The sequence below is a fragment of the Cyprinus carpio genome, chromosome A8 (assembly GCF_018340385.1).
Source record: "Cyprinus carpio isolate SPL01 chromosome A8, ASM1834038v1, whole genome shotgun sequence".
Lineage (NCBI taxonomy): Eukaryota > Metazoa > Chordata > Actinopteri > Cypriniformes > Cyprinidae > Cyprinus > Cyprinus carpio.
Genome location: NC_056579.1, coordinates 24,303,972 through 24,325,005, shown reverse-complemented (window position 1 = coordinate 24,325,005; position 21,034 = coordinate 24,303,972). Strand labels below are relative to the sequence as shown.

Below are 21,034 nucleotides of genomic sequence, written 5' to 3'. Positions count from 1 at the left end.
GAAAAACTTTAGATACAGAAGAGAAGGACTGAATGGAATAGCATATGATACGAGCCAGAATGGAGCAGAACAGAGCATCTAACTCAAAAAAAGTTTATATAACTGACCCTCACTGCGTACACTCTTTACTTCACAGCTCTCTAACTTTACTGCCTATTTGCTAAGTCACAGCTGAATGGTGTGAGCTCTATTTACTGTGCTGGAATAAAATCGAACAATGCACCATTCATCCAGACTTCAACACAATGAGATCATACTAAATATGGAAAGAAATGTGATCATCCAAGTGTGCAGGAGAACTATAGCGCTCCTTTCAGTTTTACTCATGCTGTAAAACAGGAATTACATACATTTATTAACATCAATGATCCTCTGGATAGGATACAGATATAAAACCAGAGAGAATTCAATACTTTCCTCTTCTGATTTTATTTGAACAAACTTGAAATTATGACCTGATTATGGACCTGACATTATGTCAAATGTCTATAGACTTCATTACCGACCTTATCACTGTGCTCCATGAATTCTGCAAGATTAAGCAGTGTCTGTGTGACCTCAGCGATATCTTGAGAAGTCAGAGCAAGCTCAATACTGCGTATCAGTTCATCCTGCTGATCTTCACTGAGCTCAGACCAGCATGATAAGAATGCAGCATTAAAAAGATCCCTACAGAGAAGAGAGAACATACACACAGGCTTCAATAAGTTTACATGGTTATGTATGTTAATTTTATTTTTTTGTTGTAGTTGTTTGAAAAATATTAAGGACGCAGATCACTTTAAGATCTAATGCATGGACCCAATACAATGATACACATATGATATTCTCCCAACTGTTGTCAACTGACTGCATTTATGTGAACACTTGCCAAAATGGCCAAATAGATTTTTTTTTCTTGTCTGTAAAAAATGTCTCTGATGAAAATTATGGAGAAAATTGTTGGTCAACGAAATTAACACTGGTCCAAGTTAGCTGTTCTTGGCCAATGCAGGCTTCAATGTAAAACAGACTTTAATCAGACATCAAATCCTCTTAAAAAGTTTCTGCTTATAAGTTATGTTATAATTATTTATTTTCTAATATTTTATGGGCTTTCTGACTTTTCCAATTTTTGTTTTATTTAATGTTAATTCAAAGTTTATGAAAGTTGGTTTCAACTTGGAGATGGTTAGCTAGGTATTAAAAATTTTTTTTTGATTGAAAAATTCTTTGGAGAAATCTGATTGGAACATACTCTCAGAATTTAGGGTGTTGAAAATGTGGGCAATCACTGACACATCTCTATTAAACTGATGGGTTTCTGAAATGACACTTCAACAGAGGAGGTAAAGTTTACCTAGCGAGTGGTATATATGTCTGCGCTAGAGACCAGCAGGAGCGCAGGGCAGGTGAAGATGATTCTTTTAGCAAGACCACACTAAGACGTCTTAACCACTCCAGCCAGTCATCTTTGGAGACCTTCCTGGCTGCACCCCATGCCTAAAATCAGCAGAAACAGGACTAATAAGCAAAAAAGAAGCATGTGAGATCTGTTTAAGTATGCTCGCAGCCTACTACACAAAGAGCTGTCATATCTGATTTCAATAATTGATGTTATTAATATAGCCAAAACACTCAAGTCCGTTGAGTCCACTCGTGAATGAATGTTCAATACTCGGGCAACAAATATTTGAATGATGAAGGCAAAGGTGGAGAAGATAGTGGAAAGACTTCTCAGGAAACACATGTGAATCATTATGATGTCGTCACAAATCACAGAGAACAGACAATCCCTTCAGCAGTGTGCCCACAGGACACGTGAATATAATCTCTGCCTGAACAGGATGATCTAGTGCGGTGGTGAAGACAGATGCTGCTATGGCTCAAATCAAACAAAACAGAAAAACAGGAGATCAAGGAATATTCTGGAAGTTTCTCATTTTTTTTTTTTTTTTTTTTACTTAGGCACAAGTCAAAACTATTTTTATGAACAGTGAGATTTTATTTAAACATTTCAAGATGTGATGAGATCTTTTGACCAATACACCACACATAATACCATTTTTTTTTTTTTTTTTAAAAGAGGAAAAAAAGAATATGTTGTGGATGGAGATATCATAAACTAGGTGTTATATACTGATTTGCAAAACGTGGAGCTGAAGCTGATTTTATTTGGGATCGGGATGTCTGATATTAACAGAAAGATTGGTCTGCTTCAGTATCTACATACTTATGTAGGCGTTCCTTTAATACCAAACTATTATTGGCACATGTAAATGTTAACCACAAACCCACCAACATGTGAGTGTGAAGTTATGAAGGATACACGTCATTCTACAAACCTTCTGAAGAGCAGTTGTGCTGACATGCAGTTTCTTCATAGGTCCCGATTCGACCGGGCCACTAACCAGAGTGTCACTTTGATTACCACGTAATTGTCTATGTTGAAATATTAGAGGGTCCTCTTCCTCTTCTGCCAAAGTATAGCCCTGAGAGAGAGAGACACATGTTAACAAAGATAACATGCATATGCACACACACACAAATCTATTCTTGTGCTCAGCTTGAGAAAACATGCAGGCACTTGAAAAAGGGCTCCAAAATATGCCAATACTTTCCACAGATCCACAGATAGGAGACATAAATAAGTCAAAGTTTTTTTTTTTTTTTTTTTTTTTTTTAAACAAAAAGTCTTTGGTATGCACAGTGTAGACCACTGGAGAAAATAAAAAAAAAGGTTGCAAGTAAGCTAACTTCAAATTTAGCCTGAATTAAGCTGTATTTCCTTTGGGACCATTTTTTTTTTTTTTTTTTTTTTTGATAAACATGCTTACAATAAAATAAAATAAAAAAAAAGTTTAGTTAAAAAAAAAAGTTCATATGATGCGTTTGCATGTTTTCCTTTTACATTAGTGTGTTTTGTAGCTGTTTGTTCATGTATAAGATCTGCGAAGTAAATAAAGCTCAAAGTCTCTCACAAAAGGAATTTTTCTATCTAAAAGAGAAGGCTGATCCAGACCGGCTGAAAACGCCTTGATTGAATTCTCCCTCACATATCTACGTCACTATGTGGAAATATTTGCATAATACCACCCAAATGGATACGCAAAACAAGAAGCTGATTTTAGGTATGGCAGTAGTGTTGTTGCTGCATGGAGAAGAAACTTGTGTTTCTATGCTGAAGCAAAAGCACTTTTTTGGCCTTCCGAAAGTGGATGCAATTAGGAGTCAGTGGTTAACATTTATTTACAACAGTACAACCCAAATGTTCAAGTGTATGCAGCACATTTTATTTAGGAAATTTTCATGAACCTGGGAGAGTACAAGGCCAGCTGTGAAGAAAGGCTGTTTCTAAAAAATGGAGCAATTCCAACTTTGCTCGGACAATCTGGCACTTCTGAATCAGAACCCATAAGTATGTTTTATAATTTGATATGACTGTTCAAATGCGGTGTTTGGTGAAGTGTAGAGCAACACATTGTTTGTCATTCTTACGATTACAAGTGCAGACAGAGATGGATTTATGTTTACAAACATAGTATCCTCTGTACTCTGCATATAACTGCCGGCAAAAAGACAACAAACATGATTCACTACGTGTCCTGCTTCACGCTGGATGCTCAAGTAGGGCCTGTTGTGATATAGTAAAACTGACGGCATTATTAACTGTTCTTATAATTGCTTCGGAAGCTAAAGCTCACGATTATGGTAAGGGGAGTTACATTTCCGATACATGCTTGAAATGTTCGGCCAATCACAATGCACTGGGTCAGCTGGCCAATCAGAGCACACAGCACTTTTGGAAGGAGGGGCTTTGTAGAAATAGACGCATTTTAGAAAGATTGTGCATAGAGGATCTGCAATTATGAACAGTACGCGAAAAATTATGCTTTTTTTTTTTTTTTATCATTAAAGCATGCCAACATATTCTATTACATCCAATACACAAAATAATGAGCTTTGAAAACAGCATCATATGACCCCTTTAAAATGCATAAAATAAGGTTTAACAGTTACCCTGGGGTAAGGTTAAATATTACGTTTTTGTACCTACGAGTTAATAATTAACAAATATTTTATATAATAAATTGAATATACAAACAAACATTTTTATGCTATACTTATTTGACAAATCAAACATTTCAACAGCATCTTTTTTAAATTATGGGACAACCATCTATTTAGGTTTTATTGGCGAAAGAAGGGAACAAATATGTATATTTCTAAATAAATAATTTCTTCTTCAAAAGAGGGGCAAGAAACTTTTCTTTAACACAAGCATTACGTGTCAGTAATGCAATGTCAATAGGAAATATTATGCATGCCAAAAAACAAAGACAAGATTAGTTTTGGATGCCAAGAGACCATTGAAGCAGGAAGTCTGGGTTCAATAGCAAAGAACGAGTGTTGGTTCACACATGGGGCCAAATGCAGGAAACAGAAGCAGGCTTCTCCACCAGAACACAATAGGTGGTTTGTTTCAGACAAGCTCCTCTAATACAAACAGGACTGAAATGTCATCAGGGACCTAGTCTATGTGGAAGAAAAAATATTATTTTGCAAAGAAACATTATGCATGTAGGCATGGAGAGGGCGGGAAGCTGACCTTGACGATTCGACAGATGAGAACATCGTAGCGCTGGTGATTGATGCGGTGTTTTAACATCACTTTGTTCACCATAGGGATAAAGATCTGGTACTGTGAAAGAGAAATATGCAGACATATTCTTTTTCATATGAATAGTAATTTTCACAACAAAGCAAAACTCTATTATGATATCAAACAAACAACTTTATTTAAAAAGTGCCATAGAATGCAAAAATCGCTTTTATGAGGTGTTTGAACACAGGTGCGTGGCAGCAGTGTGTGAAAACATCCAGCCTACAATGGTAAAAATCCCAATAAATCATAAACAGTCTCTCCACACGAGCAGTTCCAGATTTCTCACTACCATGATGTCATACTCGGGAAAGTCCCGTCCATTTGTGACACTCTCTGCCCTATTAGCATATACACAGCCCTGAGTGAGAAGCAACGTTCCGCCATTACTGTTTTCTTGCTGTAGCTGCTGGAGGTACAATGTCTGCGCAAAAGAGCCATTAAAAGTGTCTAGTATTGGGATGCACCAACGAAAATAGCAGTGTCCATAGACTGCTGAGGATACGGTGGCTTCATTTAGGAAATATCCTGGGAAAAAAAAAAAGTAAAAGTCCTATACGTCTGTGCTAACATTTTACGCCAGACTGCCTTACAAGGGAGGGTCAGTTCAGTGCTGGAGTTGCAAGGATTGCTTCGGAAAGACTCCAGACAAAGTAAGCATCACATGTCATATTTTGTTTTCCAAAAGAGCTTCTTGACTCTCTCGTGCATAGGAATGTGGTAATAAGGGCTGTGCAATTAATCGAAAAAAAATGGTTTTGTTTCGATTTTGGCCTCCAACGATTATGAAAATACAATAATCAAGATAAAATGATTATTGCGCCCCATTCCGCCCTCTTTTGCAGCTCTGTGCTTTCATTCCTCCATAAAAGCCCAATTACCCATGCAAATCAGTAAAAATAATGTAACATGACATTTGCAAAATGGGACGTGCTTGATTTATCAAAGTATATTTATTCATATTTTTAAAAGCATGAAAGAGAACTTGCGCTGCTCCTCAGGAAGAGATATGCGCTCAGAGACGGAACTGAACACGGACATGTAAAGTCATCTTTTAGCTCAAGGTGTGTACCTAAACAGTCAAATGCACGCAAAAATGTGTCAAAATGCTGCGCTTAGTGATTATTCATGTATTCCTTCGTAGGTCATGTAATAAATAAACGTAAAGAGTTGAGAATGAAAATACGCATGTAACGGTAATTTGGATCCATGCGGCTCTTAAAGTGACAGCGGGCTATACCCTAAAAGTGGCAATTTCAAAAATCTATAAAAAATTATCTGTGGGGTATTTTGAGATAAAACTTCACATACACACTCTGGGGACATCAGAGAACAATTTAAAATATTGTATCATTGCATTCTATGGCACCTTTAATATGAATATTAATGAAAGAAATTAAAGCAATTACATCTAGCCTTCAATTATCTCTCAATTAAGAAAACACTGCTTCAATCGGTAACAAAAGCGAAAAGAAAAAAGGTCAGTCAGATACCACAAGTCAGTGAGTCAGTACTCAGAACTAATAATGTAGACATTAGTATCATTACTTCTTTTTATTTTAATATCAATTTGGTACAAGTACTTATGACATTCGCTAGATGAGAAGCAAAGCAAGCATACTGGAATGATTATTTTGATTCCATACAGTACAATAAAATGCTTTTGAGTGTTGGGAGTGAATGTGTGCACATGTGTGTACATGTGACTAAACCCCAAACACTTGGAAGTACACAAATAAAGTGTTGCTCCTCTAAACACAGGAAACTGAAGATTGTGGCCTGCAGTGATCAAAGGAATTAGAACTTGTGTCTGGTGCTCATGATGGCCACATGCTGAGTGGTAATTCTAAGAGGGTTTTAGAAGGAAAAGCAAAACCAATGAACTCATCTCTCTCTCTGATTGGAAGACTTTTTTGCATTAGAGAGACACTAGGGAATCATTAGACAGTTACTTCAGAACTAACTCAAGTTCATGACATAAAATTATGGGAATTATGGCAAAAAAAAATAGATTAATAGCTTTTTTACAAATAGCAATTCAACTATTTTGACTAAACCTTTAGATCGTACAAGATTTAAACTAGGCTTCAAGCTTGTACCTTTTTGCCAAGTTGAAAGACGAGTGAGGACAATGTGTCCATGGATGTGTTCCGCAGCTCTGGAGTAACGTCGAGAGTGCGCACAATGGGGTGAATAATTCTGGAGGCATAATCCGTGAAGTCCAACGACTCAGTCAGGCGATCTAAAGTCTCCAAGGCAACCCTAAGACCAAAACAAAACAAACAAACAAAAAAACTTAAATGCGAATAAAAACATGTATTGGTGACAGTAGACTTCTTATAGACCAGAACTTCTTATAGATTTTTCCCCCCCACTTTTTTAAAGTGTTAATTTTATTGTTAATATAATTATTTGCCTTTGGTATATTAATAACTATCAAAAAAAACATTTGAATCAGTAGAGTAGACACAGTATAACTGACTGTATTTCCTGAGTTTCCCAAGAAACACATCTGAACAGCCAACAAACTCAAAACACATTAATAAAATGCAATCCACATCTACCTTTCTCTTCAAAATTCTTTCTTAAACTCAGCTCAACACTTTATCAGTAAAACGATAGGGATCTAATACAGATTCTTGTCTGTAAAAAAGGTCTTGCTGAGAGTAATGGCATAGCAACAGCTGGCCAATGATAATGCAATCCTGCAGTGTTAATGCAATCCTGTATTCATAGATTCTGGGGTTACCTGATTCACATCCATCTTTACCACTGCTGCGAAAACAATTTCACTACCTCTGCTGACCTACGCTTACTCTTCAAGTCAACGTGAACTCAAAATTGAACCCATTTACTTTAATACAGTATGTTCTTGATTTCATTGTTCCTCAGTTGTTCATTCACATTATTCCAAAATAACAAACACTCAAACAAAAAACATCTGAAACAATTTTTATTAATGGAAAAACAAAATTCCCTTTTTGACAGCTAATATGTACTAACAGAAAATTAAAGTGCTATGAAATTCTGACCAAAACTCCCATCCTGATATCTTCTGTTTTTGTGTATATCATACTGAATTGTTTCAGAAATTAAACCTAAATCTAACATAAGGCAGATGAAGGCAACCTAAGAACACACAAAATACAGTTTAAAATGATATAAATATTTATTGCAAAAAAGTTATCTAATACCAACTAGACCCGGGTGAAAATGTATTTGGCTCTGCAGCTACTAATTCCCGAATCTGTTCAGCTGAACTATACCAGACCTAATTATTGCCAGTCCTGTTCATTATCTTTAATTGGAAAAAAAAAACCTGGCACAGTAGCAAACCTTCCCAGAAGCGGCTGACCTTCCAAAATTCCTCCAAGAGCACAACGAAGACTCATCCAGGAAGTCACAATAGACAACATGGAAAGAACTGCAGGCCTCTCTTGAATCAATAAAAGTCTCTGTTCATCTGAATTTTGCCAAAACATACCTTTATGACCTCAAACGATTTGGAAGAATGTTTTGTGAGCGAATGAACTGAAAGTGGAGCTCTTAGGAAAACGATTCATATTGCATCTGGTGTAAACCAAACACCGAATTCCACAAAAAGAATATCATACCTACGCTCAAGCATTGTGGTGACAGTGTTCTGATGAGGGGAAGCTTTGCTGGTTTAGGGCCTAGGTAATGTGCAATTATTGAGGGAAGTGTTTGACTGCAGCTATTGCTATTAAAGGTGGCACAAGCAGATTTAAAGTTTAAGGAAGCAATTCGTTTTTTTCACATAGGTGATAGATGTTGGCTAACTTTTTGAAAAAACAAAAACAATACACAAAAAACATAAAAACTATGTTGTACTTTATTATAAAGATCTATAACTATTTAACCCTTTCGCACGTGAGTTTAAAATATTCAAGCTTAGACTCCGGCGTGAGTTCTTTTTCAGGCGACCGTTATTTAGAGTGTACCGCCTTATTGTTTCCATGGCGACGCGTCATGCTTGTCATGTGACACACCAAAGCCAAAATAGATCTGTATGACACATGGATCGCTTTTATTTAGTTTTCCCTGTTTTATTCAAAATATTCACAAACATGCTCATTATATTATGGTATATCTGATATTCCGATTCTGAAATATGTGCAAGTAAATATATTTGGTAGTTTAAACACTTTTATATTGACCGTGTTAGTTAATCTATACCGGGTGATGGGCGCCGCCATGTTAGTTCACGCTGAATCCGAGCTGTGGGATTTTCAGCACGCAAATTCATCCTTTACTCCCGAAACACGTTAAAGTAGGTCTCTGCTAAACTGGGAGAAGGGCAGAGTAAACTTTATAGTTACCTACACAATCTCTATATGATATCAATAAAAACGTAGTCAGATTATATTTGTAAGGGTCATTATTGTCTTGTCTTTTAGACATCAGCGTGTATTTTACAAACTGCAAATGTATTTTTTTGCTAGTATTTATGTGTTTTTTTTTGTTTTTAATGTTAAATAAGCATTATATGGTTGAAAACACTGAATATTTGTGATAATATGTCCAGCGCTCAGCGCGTCCAATCTGGCTCCGTACCAGCCAAATTGCGAAAGTGGATTTTAATTTAGCAGTTGATGACGTGACGCACTGAAAGTTCTAATCATACCGGTGTGATTGTACGCTTCAGGGATCAGCCAAGACTGATCACACCGGTGTGATCGTATGTGTTAAAGGTTTAATATAAATATACACAAAAACAGAAGAAATTAGGATTGGGTCAAATACATTTTCACAGCACTGTAAATATTTAGACTTTATTTAAAAAACGGTTTCATTCAAGTGTGGCTCCATTCTGATAAGGAACAGCCATTTTCACCATCCAATCAATTCCTTAAGAAATAAAAGCAACCTGTCACCTAACATTCTCTTTCTGAATTAAAGGGATACTTCACCCCAAAATGAAATTTTGTCATTAATCACTTACCCCCATGTCGTTCCAAACCCGTAAAAGCTTTGTTCGTCTTCGGAGCACAATTTAAGATATTTTGGATGAAAACCAGAAGGCTTGAGACTGTCCCATAGACTGACAAATAAATAACAGTGTCAAGGTCCAGAAAAGTATGAAAAGCATCCTCAGAACAGTCCATCTGCCAACAGTGGTTCAACTGTAACATTATGAAGCGACGATAATACTTTTTGTACACTAAGAAAACAAAAATAATGACTTTATTCAACAATTCCTCTCCTGTCTCTCCCCACATCACCATAGCGGCATTTTGGAGAATCTGATCAGTATGCAGGCAGCGTATGCTCTTCTGTGTCAGCCACGCTGCACTGATGCGCTGTTTTCTTTTAAACCAAAGCATAAATATATGTAGAAAACATATCCTTGTGGCACGGCTGACACAGTATAGCGTACACCGCCTGCGTACTGCTCAGGTTCTCCAAAATGGCGCTACGGTGATGTGGGGAGAGACAGAGGAAAGGAATTGTTGGATAAAGTCGTTATTTTTGTTTTCTTCGTGTACAAAAAGTATTCTTGTCGCTTAATAACGTTACGGTTGAACCACTGATGATAGATTTTGACGATGCTTTTCATACTTTTCTGGACCTTGACAGTGTATTTCACTTGGCAGTCTATGGAACAGTCTCAAGCCTCAAGCCTCATCCAAAATATCTTAAATTGTGTTCCAAAGACGAACAAAGCTTTTATGGATTTGGAACGACATGGGGGTAAGTGATTAATGACAACATTTTCATTTTGGGGTGGAGTATCCCTTTAATATATCCTGTTTTACTTGTGATATTACAGCAATAAAATAGGTTGTGAGTGGTGATTCATCTTGACTTCAAGCAAAAGCTATATACTCAAAAATACTCATATAAGAAGTACAGCGTATTAAGTAAAAACTGTCATCCATCCATCATCCCAAGTACTTTAGTTATACACAGTTAATGTTTACTTTCACTACTTCACTGGTTTGAATAAAACTTGTTCCAAAGGAAATGTATTTCTTAGGGAGCTTGAGCAGGGCAGAAGATTTTCATACTGACTTGCGGGCCTGCAGGGGGACATCAGGGGCATCGAACAGTTTCACTACGGGTGGCAGCAGTAGGTGGAGGTAGTCATCCAGGTTAGCTCCAAACAGCTGGATGGCCATGAGCAGCTAGGAGACATAAGGAAGAAGTTTGCCTGAAAACTGTGAAACTTGAAAACAGTACATCTCTGCCAAAACCTGTTAAATGAATTGGAGCCTTTGCATAGCAACGGTCACAGTAAACCACAGTATATAAATACATAATAGAAAATTGATTTAAAAGTTATTGAAAAGATATCACATTCTTGAAGGGTCATGCACAAAGCAATGAACACATTAACCATATTAAAAAAAAAAAAAAAAAAAAAATCTTCTTGGCCTGGCCTTCTTTTGTTATTAAAACCGAACAAAAATAAAGATACCCAAAGTGACTTAGAAAAGAGGAACACATCAAAAGCTATAAGGAAAGCTTGAAAGCATTAGAAAAAAAAAAAAATGCAGTGAGGATTACTGGAGGGCCAGTCACAGACACCACACAACTTAACAAACTTGGTTAACAAACGCCTAACAAACTTGGCTTATTTTCTCTTTTGCAGTAAATTTATAAAGTGACTAGAATGCTACAATGCAAAAAAATTAAATAAATAAATAAATAATAATAATCTATAAATAAATAAACTTCAACAGAACTTAAAAACAGATTTCATTTATGTTCTTATTATTCTTATTATTTTTGTATGAAACATGACTCAAGAATAATTTTCCAACTGCGATTAATAATACAAAAAAAAAACAAAAAAAAAAAAAAAAAAAAAAAGAGAAATACTGCTACGAGGTGCTCACCTAAACTTATTTGTTTTAAATGCTCTGTGGAAGCACAGTCAAAATCTAGACAGAGCAGCTCACGTGAATGACTGAGCTTTTGTTTTCTTATCTGTCCCACAACAACTGGCAGGCAGTTTAAGAGCTCCTTTAGGGTGACCTCAGTGCTCCCAGTGACGCAGACGGTGGTTATGGGCTCTCCAGGCGCGCAGAAGAGAGGACACATGTGGATGTAGGGCTGAATTACTTGAGTGGGATATGTGGGTTTGGCCAGCAGCTACACACATCTGTCGGGGGCTGAAGACTGGCGGAGAAGACGTCTAATGATTGAGGAGCTCTGGAAAGACTTTCTTTTGAAGTTTGAAGGGGATTTTCACAGGTCACAGTCTGGCCAGAAACACCCATTTATATGTAATTTGCTGCAAATTATCTTGATTTATTACATGTTTTTTGGGAATACCTGGCTGACTCTGAGGTATTCTGTGCAAAAACTTTTCTTTTAATATATTTTATGTTTTTTTCTTTCTAAAATGTATGTAAAATCTAAATGAATAATAAACTGTTATCCAGGGCAACCGATTTTCTATACTCATACAGTATCCTTTAACTCTCGAAGCATCCACATGAATGGGCCACCACAGATTTTTACACAAAATGCAAAACTTCAGAGGATTTAACAGCTGGATTTGCTAATGTTTGCAAGGTTTATGGAATTAAATATTTATTAGATATTCAAACACACATTTAAATTAAATAAATGCATATGAACAGAATGAGTGTGTATGAGAAAGATTTTGCCTTTCTATTACTAATAACAAAAAGACAAATGCTATATTCGTTTCTTTGTATTTGTTTAGGCTGTGAATATTCACTAGTCTGTGAATACAAAAAAATGTATGCGAAAAGACAGAAGCTGGTTGTTAGAGGAGCACGTAAGAAGGTTTTATATGAGATGAGATCATCTGACACCCAAAAGTGAACTCAGCACATACTGAAATAATGTGAAACAGGTGACACAGACAGCAGGCATGAGATTCTTTCACACACTGAATCTGGTAAATTACCGTAAAATCGACTTTTCCAGTAAAAACACAAATGTGCTATTTGCACAAGGAACAGTGTTTTATCTTTTTACTGTTAAAATACCATTCACACATTAGAACCAAAATATTGGTAAGCTCTGTGATGTCCATCAACAGAAATTACCTTTAAACACCGTGCCGTTTTCTTAATCCACCCGGATGAGGAGAAGTGCTTTAGTTTTTTTTACTTGTGAATGGCAGATATAAGGCGCTGATCTCAAAGACTGCATTTTTCTTTTAAAAATGAGATATGCTGCTCAACAGTATTCCACACAGAGCCACTGAAGAATGGAAAAGAAGACTGGGTCTCGAGATGTGACTCATCTCACAGCGAGATGCAGTGCAATGGTCAAAGACGCCTATCTAGGATATGTTAATTTAGAAAAACAATTAAAATTATTACCGTAAACAGCACTGTGTAATCTCCTCAGCTCTGGCAAAACTTTATGATTGGCCAAAAGTAAAATTAAGTGAACTCATCCAGACCTCATATATACTCACATCGGTTGTTCACACAGGGCATCATAATGGTAATTTACTTATAATGTTACAAGTTATATCCCAGAAAACTGCCAGAACTGATTTACTTAATTTTTTTTAAAGGTCCTGTTCACACATGATCTCTTATGGTAATTTACAAATGAAACTCCATTCACTAGAATCTCTGGATACCTAGTCTAAATTTCATGAATCATAACAACTCCTATTTATGCTTCTTACATCACAGACAGTTCAGTAAGTCTGACTGACAGACAACAACAAGGCTTATCAGCAGACCAATCTGATTGCCTATTTGGTAGGGCTGTGACGGTCGCTGTGACAACCGCGTACCACCGGCGGTAGTCCACATGAAATCACGCACTCTATAACAAACATAAGTTTTGTATAGTGTAATAACAATAATAGTTGCAAATTGTTTTATTTAGACTAGGTCTATGGTAATTCACAAATTACCTCAAACGCCATATATACAGCGTTTCCTTTAGATTGGTAGGTTTGAGCGCAGGAAAATAATAGTTGCAAATTATTTTATTTAGACTAGGTCTATGGTAATTCACAAATTACCTCAAACGCCATATATACAGCGTTTCCTTTAGATTGGTAGGTTTGAGCGCAGGAAAATACAGTTTATGCATTCAGCAAATTAATTTTGTGTTAGGTCGATAGACCTTCTTGGGAAACCAAAATGCCGATCAGGAGCCATCTCCATTCATGTCACCCATCCACGTTTGTACAAGTTCCTGTGATTGCAGACGCCTGGCTGGTCAGGTTTGGCGAGGCTTTCTCCAAACTGGCCAAATACAAATGAGACAGCGATAAACAAAAGATGTTAACAAGAAATGTGGGAATGATTCCTATTTTAAAGAGAGTCAATGCGCCACTTGCTTGACACTGCCGCGTCGCAACAGTTTGAGTCTATATGTGTCTACACAGGACATTTGAACTTTGTCAGTACCTCATAAACAGGACGAGGCAGTTTACTGTTGGGGATTTGTCATGTTGTGTTGTGCCGCATCCAATGTAGCATCACTTATTATGAGGTCTATATGTATTATATATGTATCTGTATTATTTCTTTTATATTTATTTTAGTGTTTTGCAGGCTGCGTATTCACTTATGGAAGTGCTAAAATAAACACGAGCTGACGAGTTAAATAGGGTGTGTTAGATGAGTGAGACAGTGCTGGGCTGCTCCAGGACAGTTTTGAAAACCATTTCAGAGACATGTTCTTAAATGTGACTCATATAAAATATATTACATGCATGCACAGATTTAAGTCAGCTTTAATCACCTTTTTGGTAACTTCATGACTTAACTGACCACGACATTGCATGCATGTAGTTTATTTCGCGCGTTGATATTGAAGAATACAAGCTACAGAATGCACCGGCACCTTTGTGCGTGCAATTGAAGAGCATGCACTGCGAGTACAGTATCCTACCGTTTCTGCACTCATTTGACTCACGCCTGGCGCCAGAGTGAAGTGGAGTGTGCGTCTGAAAAGTCTCCCGTTCTCAGTCATTCTGCGACTGAATAAATGCACTTCTTGTCAAGAGAAGAAATGACAGAAACAGCAGTTTTCCAGGCGATTATTTTTTTCAGTTTAATGTTTGAATTAATATTTAATTTAGTATTGTATATTCTCAACACAGCATCACCGGCGGTAGCTGGTCCCATTACAACCGCAGTGGTAAAAATCTGCCACTGTCACAGCCCTAGTATTTGGGTTGTCACTTCTTTATCTTTTGTAAAATTAATTTGATTCAAGGAGTCACAATGCGTTTTTAAAATGACTCTAAAGGCATCTCAATTTTTCAGCAACAGCTTCATGGACAATTCTTTGCAGAGTTTGAACAGCTCTGTGAAGCCCCATCAGATCAATCGATCAAAACATTAACAAAATTCATTATCAATTAATTTTCAAGGTGTGCAGTGCAACCTTCATTAGTGACTTGACTGAAATAGCTAAAGGTAAGGTAGAATATTTTGGAAAGGCTAGCAACAGCAAGTTAGCTTTGAAAGCAAGATCCCACCCTCCCTGCATAAACACTCTGCAAAGCCTCGCTACAGCTTATCGTAATCTTTGGACCGAGAAATATGATTAGATGAACATTTTATGGTCCTACGCATTTCACAGATGATATACATATAAATACATTTTGGCCACTTAACTTAGTGATTGCTACTGGGATGTGAAGAGATTTTCAACCAGCTTAACAAAAAATGTTTTTGAACCAAATATCCCATCCTGCCTTAAAAGTAGAAGTAAAACATAAGTTGCTCAAAACTCTGTGCTGCCAAATGTGATTAAGGCATTTCCCACGAGGATACAACTTGTGTTTGAGACTACTGCTTACTGTTGTTATAATGTACTTCCATTTTGCAAAACAGCCCATCGCAACATTAAGCCTTTGTCATTGTTGAACTCCTAGTTGTACTCAGAAAGTTTGCGTACATGAAACTGGCTCTCTTTCTTCCCTGTAGTACCAGTGGTATTGGAGCCTGTACTGACACCTGTTACCCTAGATGCATGAAGTTTATTTACTTACTGCTGCTGCTTCACACCGAAGTTGTTTATTTCTCTTTTATTTCATTCTTTTTCAACTATGTTTTCCTCTGTTTCCTACTACAGACATTTATATTATTTTATATTCAATTTCAGTTACATTTCAGACATTGTTGGTGGTTCATGATGGCTGTTGCATTTGACCATTCTGCAGTTAGTTTTAAGTGTTAGAAGTGCTACTTTAACACTCATATCCGAGTGTGCGTATACCTTGATGGTGACGCTACGTCCAGGGCTGTTATCGTGCATGAAGACTCGCAGCATATGTGGGATGAGCTGTGGCAGATAGAGTTTGAATTCTCCACCTAGAGCCACCACAATCTGCTCAATCAGCAAAATAATGGTGTTCTGCATGGGGTTGTTTGGAGTCCAGTATTCCTGCAGAAAAGAAAACACAGTATCCCAGTGTTCCTTACATGACCAAGATCCACTCCATCTGTTATATATACTTTATTGAACAACTACTCAGAAGAGACATTATGCACATCACCAGTTCACTGGCTCATTACGGTTCAGGAATAAAGTTATCCGAGTTATTGATTTAGTTGTCTGACTAATCCAGTCCATGATTTAGACTGATGATTCTGCCTCAAACTGGTTCAACAGATTCATTAAAAAGAACTGTCTGAATCAGGTGATTCATTTGCGAATTGACACAATGAACCATATGTTCATTTTAGCATTCATTCAACAAAGTGCAATAGAAGGATTATTTGAATAGAATTTTTTAAATTGTTTGTTTCTTTATATTGTAGTGTGTTTTTATATTTTTTTTTTCATATTTTGGTATGTTATTATACTGTTATTATCCTATTTTGCAGCACCCAGGCTTTCTCTGATTAAAGTAAGTTAATTACCAAATAACAGTAACAAATAATTCAATAAATATATTTTAATTTCAACGTTGGTTCTGAAAAGCAGTGAAAAAAAAAAGTTGAATTGGGAGAAGTGATGATGCAAGTGGAAAGAGTGAATTAAGCACCTTCATAAAGCAGGCAATATTCTCTACTGGTTGGGTGAAAAAAAAAGTTGAATTGTTTGTGGTGATTACAGTGAGATTAGACTTTAGCCATTTAGATATTTATAAGAAACTGAAAAAAGCACAAATGTCAGGGCATGACAAAACTTCTCCAGGCCCCAAGATATTTATAAGAAACTGAAAAAAGCCCTTAGACTCCAGAGGGTTAAGAGGTTGGGTATTAAGAGAGCCACAAATGGACAAAGTGTCAAAGACACTAGGACCTGCCAACAGTTTAATATGGGCTTTGAGGTACCCATTTCAGGCTGCAGGTTGACAGCAGGGGTCAAAACAAAAGAAACAAGTCTTTGTCTAGTACCCTCAATGGGAATAACACATCCTGAATTTTAGCAAAAAAAAGAACTGCACAGAAACAATGATGAGAAAAAACATTTTTAACAAGCATTTTTTAAAGGTATCAGTGCCCATTTTTGTTATTGTGGCCTAATACTTTGTTTCAGAGGAGAATCAAGAAGATGTGTGAACAAGTCTCTCACCCGGATCAGTGTGAAGATGTCATCCATGTATGGCCGGATGTGGATCTTGACGAAGCACACAACCATGCCCATCTGCTGGAAAAGGAACTGAAGAAAAAAAATTAAAATAAGAGAGACAGGAGAGGTACAACCAAAACTTCTAAAATCAGAAATACTGTACATGAAACTTGATTCGATGTTAGGCTCAAGTTAAACAAATATTCAAGATACAGAATTTTAATTTTAATATAAAATTCTATAATTTTAGAAAATCTATTAAAATCTAAAATATATTAATTCAAATGTTCAAATGAACAAATAATAAATAAAATTTTCAAAATGTCAGCTCAAATGATGAATCATATGTTAAATTAAATGTAATTTTCTCATTTGATGAAGCACTAACTAGAACAAAAATAAAATGAAATACAATGTTTGTCTTTGATATTTCATTTATCAATGTTCAAAAGATAAATCAACTGTTTAAAATAAAGCAAATTACAAAGCAACTGCTCAAATGGACAATGCAAATGTTAAATTAAATTCAAATTAAGTGACATCTGATGCATCGATCAAATCGAAGAATCAGTAAGGTGTGTGTGGAGTTAGGAAGAACAACTCACAATACTGCCACATGGACCACGTTCTTAATTAATCATGTAGAATCTAGCTACTTATTCCACTTAGACTACTTCACACTTGCTTCCTTATATTGAGTCTACTGGAGCTAATATGATGGTTTAATGAAATTCAAGGTTGGAGAGATTTTACTGTACCAATTATTTAGACCCTAGAATTTCACATAAAACTAACAAGTCTGTATTCTTTTGAGAAATCTTGTAAAAACCGGCTCATAAGAGTTGTCTGTTCGTGAACTGGACAACACTGGTTGCAATTTATGTTTTTGATTCATTTTGAGGAATGTTGTTACGTCATGGGTCTCGGCTCCAGGAGAATAACATAAATAAAGGTCTTTACACCAGACTGCTTGTATTCTTTCTTTTTATTTATTATTATTATACTATTATTATAGACACTATCTGCACACAACATCAAAAAGGAAGCGAATGGGCTTCAGGGTTAGACCAAGGACAAAACAACAAACAAACAAACAAAACTGAATCTACCTTTTCCTGAAAAAAACTTACTACCCTAAAAAGAAAAACTCTAAACAAAAATACAAGGACTGAATAAGGAAGTAAATTAATGGTTAATGGTGGGGAATGTTAGAAGTAATAATACACAAGTTTTAACAGAAGAATTAAATATGTTTACAAAATTATAATCTTCACATTTCTGCATTTAAATACTTCAAAACTATATCACCTAAAAATAAATAAAATTTACTCTCACTTTTAATTGCCTCACTGTAACCTTACTTTTTTTTAAAGGTTTTTTTTTTTTTTATTTACATTATGCTGATTCAGCTTAACTTCTACTGAACCAAGAATATTCTTTAAAACCAGTCAAATTTCACTAACTTTGTCAGTGTTTGTGTTTAGACAGGAACAATAGATTAAGTGTTACAATGCGTCTGAAAAATATCAACAAGTGTGTTTGTGCACTTCCATGTCATACATTACTGTGCAACTGCTTGACAGCTATCTTTATAAAGCACTATAAAAAAATAAAGGTGACTTGACATTTCTGGCTTTCATCTGATTTATGTTTTAACATTCTATTTAAAATCAGTTTTGAGGAGAATACCACCTCATTTCTGTGACAGCAACGTACCTCTCTGATGCTGGCATCACACACTCTGATGACGTTGAGAAAGGTGGGCATAACTTGAGGCAGGAACTGCACACATTTCAATCCAAGCGATTTAAAAATGAAGGTGACGGCCTGCACTACCATGGTGTGATGATTGGACAGTGACGGGTCACGCAGGATGCGCATCAGAGTCACTATGGCAACTGCCGGGTAAAACTCGTCTAGTGGTAGGTTGCCCATGTTGACCAGCATCTCACTGGTACTGTAGTCAGCTGTTCAGAAAAACATCATCCAAAATGTCAAATGTGACAAAAGTCATCATATTTTGCAAGAAGAATATTAAGCCTTACATTTGGGTGGTCACTTCAGAGTTTGTTATTTGCTTATCTTATGTTTGCAATTGGAATTAGTTAAGTCATACACTCATACAACCATACACAAAAAGGTGCAAAAGGTACATTTAATATCTTTAAGATACTAAAATACACCCTTTAGAGGTAAATAAGGTACAAATTGTGTATTTTTAGAAAGGGTACCGCCCCAGTGTTCCCAACACCTTTTAAAAAGTAATTTAAGGAATTAAAACATGATGATATCAGACGAGTTAGTAAATTGCAGGATTTGTGGTTGCACAACTACAGTGCACTATGTGACATAAGAGGCAGCGCGGCCTGCTACTGACCGCTTCCTACAGTCATAAAACTCTACTACACATACCTCAGTTAAAAACAAACTAAATCTGTGTGTGTGTGAGTGTGTGTGTGTGCATATCTGAATGATGTAATGCAGTCATCTGTTTCCCATACACAGTAGGCCGTGCCCTAAAATATATGAGTCATTTGATGTGGGGTTAACAGGCGAACTGGAATTTTTTGACTTTGCTTAAGGGTTTCAAGTCCTTTCATTTGGTTTACAGTGGCAGACACTAGGGTGTCAAAGGACCCGTTTCCACCTGGTATTTCTATGAATTGTCAGAGATCTGATTAGAAGCGGTCATCTGAGACACGTTGTAAAGAAGATAGTCTGAACGCTTATTAGGATTATTATGGTAATCTACAGACAGCACATAAAGATGGCCAGAACCATATGCTTCTCATGATGTTTTGTTAGCTTCTAATATGCATTCTTCCCCCGATCTGGGCAGAATATTATACAAAAATATTCTGACAGTCTTTCCTGAACTAGTCATTCCAGTCAGTAAATAAAAAGACAGGAAAAACTGTGAGACTACATTTTAAAGAAAGGGTAACATCTCCTAGATGATTTTCATAAATCTTATCTGCAAAGCTAGTCTAACTAGTGCAAACTATGTGCAAACGTACTTTGAACAAAAGCTGTTTTAAAGGCAAAAGGTGGTAATACCAAATACTGATGTGATTTAGTAAACAGAAGTTAACAGAAATGTTTATTGAAATAATGACATTTTTTAGATTTTTGATGTGATTTTTTTTGTATAATTGATTGTGTTTGACTATGTTTTCTCTTCAGTCTTCTCATGAGTCACAGTATGTGTTTGTATTTTAGAAATAAAATACCAGTAATAAAAGTCTTCTAAAGAAGCTACTGACCAAAATGATTCAAGATCCTAACAGCTACATTTACACTTTTTTTCCGCCCACCATTAACATCACTCACTGAGCTCACCTTCAGCTCATAAACTTCCCATTGCTCTATTATTACAATAAGAGGGTCAGCAGGCAGTTCTCTGCCTGTGAGAAGAGTTTTCACGAAGTGGGACTAGAGAAAAAGTGCAGATCCAGACAGAGCTGCCCCAGACGGTAACCTGTACTTTATCCCTAATGCATCACTCAGGAGATATCCACACTTCCTGCTGCAGGCTTCTTTATGAGGCCCTGCTGTTAAAACTATTCATTCTCTCTGCTGTGTAATAGGAGAAGGTCTGAGCTGGTGGACTCTGATATTCTGAACAATGGCCAAAGAGGCCAGACACATGCCATGAGGAGTATTTGCTCATGGAACCACAGAACATTTTTAAGCCAATCACCTGAATCATAAATGTCATGTAAATAGCCATGTGACTCTGGAGTCAAAAGAAAATAGTTATGTTCGACTGCAGTGCTGCGCAGACTGATCGGCATCTGACTTGAAGCAGTGCATGCCTGTTAAGAGATTTTTTCCGACTTGAGTCGGCACCATCACAGTGACATACAGTATGCCATCTAAGTAATGCGAGAA

The 21,034-nt window shown here is 36.4% G+C and overlaps 1 protein-coding gene across 1 annotated transcript in view; it reads right to left on the bottom strand.

The window, feature by feature from the left end:
- LOC109094977 (mechanistic target of rapamycin kinase) overlaps nt 1-21,034 on the bottom strand; it is a 170,037-nt gene that overhangs the window by 128,881 nt on the left and 20,122 nt on the right. The window contains 9 exon segments of the mRNA XM_042761448.1: nt 507-669; nt 1,340-1,482; nt 2,325-2,471; nt 4,589-4,681; nt 6,742-6,904; nt 10,676-10,788; nt 15,842-16,009; nt 17,147-17,233; nt 18,860-19,110. Of these exon segments, the coding sequence (XP_042617382.1) occupies nt 507-669; nt 1,340-1,482; nt 2,325-2,471; nt 4,589-4,681; nt 6,742-6,904; nt 10,676-10,788; nt 15,842-16,009; nt 17,147-17,233; nt 18,860-19,110 (1,328 nt within the window).